Source organism: Montipora capricornis, chromosome 2 (assembly GCF_036669925.1).
Source record: "Montipora capricornis isolate CH-2021 chromosome 2, ASM3666992v2, whole genome shotgun sequence".
Classification (NCBI taxonomy): domain Eukaryota; kingdom Metazoa; phylum Cnidaria; class Anthozoa; order Scleractinia; family Acroporidae; genus Montipora; species Montipora capricornis.
In genome coordinates this window covers 4,713,408-4,720,047 of record NC_090884.1, presented here as the reverse complement: position 1 = coordinate 4,720,047, position 6,640 = coordinate 4,713,408, and the positions used below count along the sequence as shown (strand labels likewise).

At 38.4% G+C, this 6,640-nt stretch overlaps 1 protein-coding gene across 1 annotated transcript in view; it reads left to right on the top strand.

The window, feature by feature from the left end:
• Nucleotides 1-326: 326 nt before the first annotated feature.
• LOC138038545 (kinetochore protein Nuf2-like) overlaps nt 327-6,640 on the top strand; it is a 29,923-nt gene continuing 23,609 nt past the window's right edge. The window contains exons 1-10 of the mRNA XM_068884481.1: nt 327-538; nt 954-1,025; nt 2,238-2,320; nt 2,941-3,002; nt 3,216-3,243; nt 3,505-3,574; nt 3,995-4,068; nt 4,231-4,267; nt 6,165-6,221; nt 6,447-6,509. Of these exons, the coding sequence (XP_068740582.1) occupies nt 365-538; nt 954-1,025; nt 2,238-2,320; nt 2,941-3,002; nt 3,216-3,243; nt 3,505-3,574; nt 3,995-4,068; nt 4,231-4,267; nt 6,165-6,221; nt 6,447-6,509 (720 nt within the window). The 5' untranslated portion in view covers nt 327-364. The remainder of the gene's footprint in view (nt 539-953; nt 1,026-2,237; nt 2,321-2,940; nt 3,003-3,215; nt 3,244-3,504; nt 3,575-3,994; nt 4,069-4,230; nt 4,268-6,164; nt 6,222-6,446; nt 6,510-6,640) is intronic.

Below are 6,640 nucleotides of genomic sequence, written 5' to 3'. Positions count from 1 at the left end.
GAACGTAAAGAACCGTAACTCCTTGGCTTCTCACATTCAAGCCACATTCCTTTCCCATTGTTTTCACAATCTATCAAACCAACATCACCAAATTTAGCCTTGCAAAGCGAACGGACCCGCGCGAGGGATACATGCGAGGGGAGAGGGAGCGCCTGCCTCACCTCTCGCGTGTCTCCCTCGCGTGCGCCCGTTCTCATTCCGCCTGCCATGCGGGCAAACTGAGTGGAGAGCGTTGCGTGACATCCCAGAAGAGCCACGAGCAATCTCGGAGTGACGTATGACTCAGTAACCAATGAAATTTGCTGTTAGTAAGGGCGGACAGATTTGAATCACATACAAATTCCCTCCATAAGTCCGCCATCTTATGTTAAGGCACCTTTCCTTGCCTCTCACTTTGACAGTTTATTACTTACGTATTGCCATGAGTTCAGATAAGCAAGTATTTCCATTTCCAATTTTAACGACAGAGGAAGCTGTGGCAAACTGCAAGTCAATGTTTGGGGTTTCGATGAGTGTGGACGATCTTTTGAGACCGCAGGTAGAGCGCGATTTCGATGCTGGGGGAAATTGATTCGCATTAGAATGATTGTTAATACGATTTTACGCTGTGCTGAAACTGATAATGCATGCTTAAGCTTTCTTGGTGATTGACCACAACGTTTTGAACCTATGCGAAAATCTAAAGCTTTAAGAGTCTTGAGAAATGGCTCGGAGCATGCCGATTGACGTTGTCAATTTAAGCTTACTATTTTTAGATGTTCCGCATGTTTTAGGCACTTTCTTCAAACAAAAAGGACGTGTATTTAAGTCATCGCTCTCATTTTAAACCTGTTAGCATTACACAATTGTGATGGGTACCTAAATCAGTTGACTTTGTCAGAAATTCACGTTCGTGTCTGTACTGTTAGTTAATTGCAACATCATCTGAATCGTTCAATACTTGTACTTTTTAGAGCCAGCAGATGAAGCGTTTGTATGTCGCAGTACTTTCTAGCTTTGGGGTTCCCGTTGAGCAGTTTACTCAGGTACAATGATTGGCTTTTTGCAACAATTATGTCAAAGTAATATCTCGTGGTATCAATGCAAAAGTGATAAACACAAGCTAACTATTGTTTTGTCTTACAAGTTGTTTTGGACCATTTCACCGGAGCCAATACAAACGTTTTTGAGAATTGCATAGATCCACCTTTCATTCTTACTATCGAAACCTAAATGTACAGAAGCTTACATGGATAGAGAGATAGAGGGCCTATTTACATAGCTCAGGACACATTTATTTCAGAGGTTGTCAAATTATTGGCAGTGATGCGCATGAACGGCCAAGTCCCAGTTCCTCAAAGTCTGGATAGCTTTATCAAGAGTAAAAAATGGGAGAAAATTCAAAATATATTCCGTATTGGGCGGAGTTGCGAACCCAATACGGAATATATTTTCTCCCAATACCATCAATATAATGCGGTATTGCCGTCTCAAAATCCCAATTAGTTTTGTATCGCGATCCATCATTTATAAGGATAAATAAAACTGTAAACTAATCAACCTGCGTCTGATCAAAATTTCAATTCTTTTTACCTGCGAAACGTATTGTTTGCGTACGTCAGCAACCCAATTCAGTGCAACGACGTCAATTTCAACATTAGAACTAATCACAGGCCGCAAAAGTGAGATGGCAATACCACAAAATATTGACGGCTCACACATAGGCAAAACTATAAGATTATCGCGATACTAATAATTATTTACTTAGGTGTGTTAGTAGAGTGTGTATATTCACAGTTACATGTACGTGACCAATTAATACTGAAACCTTTGCACAGACTGAAACTGTTGGACAGTGGATAAAGTTACATGTACATGTATCTACCCTTTGAACATCTGGGGCCAGCATAGTTGGGGATGTCAAGTTATTAGGTGTGATTACTGGAGATACAATGTCATGTACCTTTCTGCATACTTAACTATTGTAGCTTTACCACACCTGGTAAATGCCATTACAATGCAACATTATGACAATCTGCACGCGGTTTTGCAAGCTAGTTCATGAATTTAACTTGTGGTAAAAAAATAATTACCGGTAGTTGGTCAAATAGTTAATGTTGAAAGATATTCATAGAAATGTAAACTTTACACTGTACATGTATGCAAGTGATTGTAGTTGCTATTTTTATGAGTGAAAATACATGTATGGTGAGTTAAAAAGAGCATTGATGATGATGTATCCATTCCTCTTTACACAGCCACAATTCAAGTTCATGGACATCTTTGAACACCCTGAACTTCACGATGAGAGTGCACCACTCGTTGTTCTGGCTCTCGCCTTGTGAGTGATTTTTTTAACCCTTTCTCCCTCGACTGCCATTGTCAAGTAAAACTGCTGGCATTAGACTTGTCACTCTTAGGAGGAAAGGGTTTATGCAAGGCTAAATGTAATTTAGGCAAGGTTAAAGGAGCACTGTCATGCTAAATTTGGTGTTTTTAGGCCAAAACTAGATAAAAGATCTTAAATAGTACCGTACACTGTAATGCTCACATGTGCAACATTCCTGACAACCCACTGAGAAGACATGAAATATATTTATAGCACAAAGAGCAATTCATGTTACTTTAAGTTTTGGCCACTTTCTGAAGACACCGTCTCCAGACTTGAAAAAAATTGGCCAGTTTTTTTAAGTTCAATCCCTTTTCTTCTGCTCCATCCTTAGCTGCCAACAGTACAGAATACATGTTGCTTCAGCTAGTGCACTTTGGTGGTTATTGGCAAAAAAAAAAAAAAACTACAGCATTATTTTTTGGTCTTCATTGCGTAATTTGTCACGCCTGATACTGGCCACAAAGGCCTAAAGGCTTGGGAAATATTTTGATTTTGGATAGGAATAATTTCACACGTCACCATTCGATTACCGATATTAATTTTATTTTTTGCTTGACTGAAACTTTCAGGCAAAGATTCATGTATGCTTGTAGTGTGGAAAATTTCAGTATTTTTGACATTGTTACACCAAGTAAGTTGAGTCATTGATAATTATCTACAAAACTTTGAACAACGCAGAAAAAATGAATTATATTTAAATGGCCAGCCTGGATGATTATTGCTGGTTTCAAAATTACAGTTTAATTGAGCTCCTTTGATTTGTGTTTTTATCACAACAATTAAAATACATGTAATAAAGGCAGTGTTTTTCTCTTACACTGTAATTATCTTCTCTAACTTTTAGAACCAAAGAAGACTCTTCATTGCCTAAGGTAGGTCATATTTATGAATTTTATGTCTTTCTGTGTGTACATGTAGCAAATTAAAACAATAATACATGTATGTAAAGGAAAATAAAGAGTGAAGTCATGCATGACTTACATATGAGCTCTCCTCACAATTTCCAAGTGTCAGGAACATAGCTTTTGCCATATATCCATTTGCATTATACATGGGCAGTAAAATTTGAGAGTTTTTGTAGATAAAAGCAAAGGTACATTTTATAGTCTTTTTATTCCTCCTTGCTTTTATAGTGCCATTGTGAACTTTACCAAATTCAAAGGCAGTCGAGAGTATGTGTTTGATAACGCAATGGCTGAGGTGGTAAGTTTTCATTCAAGCTTATTGTATCCGCCAATATATTGACTGATACTTCGGCCAACAGTAGTGGTCAAATTATACTCACTCGACGGGTGCCTTTAGTCACACAGCATCGGTGTAGACTACCGTGTAAAGAGTCTGGAGAAGTCCTTATTATTAGGGCTTTCCTGGCAGCTGTTCTGTTTTCTTGAATGTAAAGTACTGCACCGGAGATCAATAATAATAATATTTATTTAATATTTATTCTTATTTATTCAAATGCATGCATGGCATCTTGGGTGTCCTGTTATTCTCATGCTCTTGGTGAAGGAAAAATAATTTTTAGGTGCAGGTTTTCGTTACTTTTGCGTTATTTTCCTTTATGCTTTAAGAACTGTTAATTGTGTAACCAATCATGAATGACAATTTCTTTATCACATTTAGGATGCCGCTGTGCAACAAAAGGATCAGTTAATGGCTCACAACAAGGAGCTCCGCAGACAAATCCTAGACCTTAAGTACCATGATCATAATTTTTTGCTATCTTTTGTTCTTGGTGTCTGTTACAGTCGTGTAATTTTAGGGACTGAAATGCCTTACATGCATCTCAAGGGAAATTCTCAATCTTAGTACATACAATAAGAGTAACTTTCCAACCTTTTTTTCTTTTGATTGTCTAGAACAAAAAGAGCAGAGGAAGACCATCAAATTCAGAAGGTGTGATGGAAACATTTCAGAAACTTGCTGTTTGGAATCTTTTGTCCTTTGTACTCGCAAGATTAATGAACGTCTTGCATTTTGATCTTGAAAACAACAGAAGAAGAAGAAGAGGGATAATCTTTATCCAGTGGAAAATACTCCATGTTAAACTTTGGTTAACCCATTAATTACACTCCTCAGCAGGGATCCACATTCATTTTTAATCAAAGTCGTCATCCGGGCAAGCACATTTACTTCTTATGATATACTTGCCCGCACAAATCCTATTTTGCCTGGGCAAAAATGCGGAAGTATAGAAAATGGTCGATAAAGTTACTTGTAACTGTCCGAGCATTCACATTTTATTTTACACTCTCGTCAGAAATTATGAATCTTGACTCTGGAGTATTATGTTATTTGCACCGCGGGAACCCGATTTAGAGTGGTCTATATCTGCCACGGCAAAATATACTTGAATGTAGCTTACAATGTACAAAGTTACAATTCAAAGAACCAAAGTTTCAGTGCTCCTGTCTAGTGTCTTCCTTTTAAATGCTACCAAGATTTTATATTTTTCCTGTTCGTAAGCAACAGGTTCTGCTACACTTTTCTTCCTTTTTGCCAGAGGTGGTTAAGCACCTTGTAACTAACGCCACATCATCAGCTGAGACCACATTGCTAAAACGACTTGCCAACAACCATGCCAGTGGTGAGTTACATGAAAATTGAGCCTGCAATCGTTTGATTTCAAGGAAAATAACTTGTGGTCAAAGATGGTGCCTAAACTTGAGATTTCATTGCTGGTCTGGGACGACCAGACGACTGCAAATATGGATCCCTGCTCAGGCACCCTAGTACCCTCCCAGTTGATGAGTAAAATCGTCTGGCGTCAGACAGAGTAAGATCTGTTAAGTGTCACTCACAACCTGTCAATGGGTTAGTGGAGGGAAGTTTTTGACCGGTTGACGTGTTCACTCCTGAGGCACCCTGGGAATCCTCCAGTTGACGAGAAAATCATCTGGCAGTAGACAGAATAAAATCTGTCAAGTCTCTTTCCCAGGGGCCAGTGTGTTAAGGTTTTTGTTCAAGTCTAATTACTTAGACATGCTTAGAGTTTGCAAGTAAAAGGGAGGAGAAGCCTGCTTTAACCCTTTCACCCCCATGGGGTTCCCCATTGACGAGTAAAATCGTCTGGCGTTAGACAGAGTAAAATCTATAAGTGGCACTCTTGGGAGTGAAAGGGTTAATGGGGACATAGTTTTTGAGTGAATCTAGCCGTTGTTAACCCTTTCACCCCCGTGGGGTTCCCCATTGACGAGTAAAATTGTCTGGCGTTAGACAGAGTAAAATCTATAAGTGGCACTATTGGGAGTGAAAGGGTTAATGGGGACATAGTTTTTGAGTGAATCTAGCTCTTGTTAACCCTTTCACCCCCGTGGGGTTCCCCATTGACGAGTAAAATTCTCTGGCGTTAGACAGAGTAAAATCTGTAAGTGGCACTCTTGGGAGTGAAAGGGTTAAATCAACAACTTCAACAAATAAATTTTATCTTTCTGTTTAATTTTGTTTCTTTGCACAATTTTGTTTCAAATTTACTCTCACAAAATTAATGTAACTGACGATGACAGTGTTGGTTCTGTTTCAAAACTTAAAAGTGTTGGCTTTTTCTTAAAACGTATTAGAGGTGTACTGCTATTAAGACCTTTTTGGCAAAATCTTGGCTCAGATAGAAACTGTCAGACAGTGACTTATCTGCTGGATAAAGTTATCTGGCTTTTGAACAATTGGGAGCGGATCTGAGTTACACTGTACATGTAACTTTTCAAACAGTTCAAAACCTCTGGGAAAGCTCCAGTTGACTCGACCCTTCATCACTGTAGTGATTTTAATTTGATTGATTTGCCTCTATTTCCAGCTTGAAGATGAGATTCAGGGGCTTCAGAGTGGCGTTGGTGATCTAAATAAACAACAGGCAAGGATAGTTTTGCGATGTAAACAAGTAGACTGTGCATCCGATAACACTCTAATTGGCTGTGTTGCAAGAGAGACATCATTGAAAGACTCCTTTGGAGAAATCTAATGGGGAAGAAAGCATTTTATAACCTTTGTTATAATAATTATTCTTAGACCTTCACTAAAAAGAAAATGAGCACTGTGATTGGTTTGATCGTTTTACTTCTTTTGAAATCTATTTTAGGCTGCAGAAATGAAAAACATCCAACAACTTAAAACCTCCAATGCAGAATTGAGCTCCAAAAAGGTACATCACATCAAGCAACCTAAAGTGTGTTATTTTGTTCAGACTTACTCATTGTCCAATGCATCATGGTGTGTGAATAAAGAAATGTCATTGACTCTAAATGTATTTTGAAGAAGGATGACACAACCTTT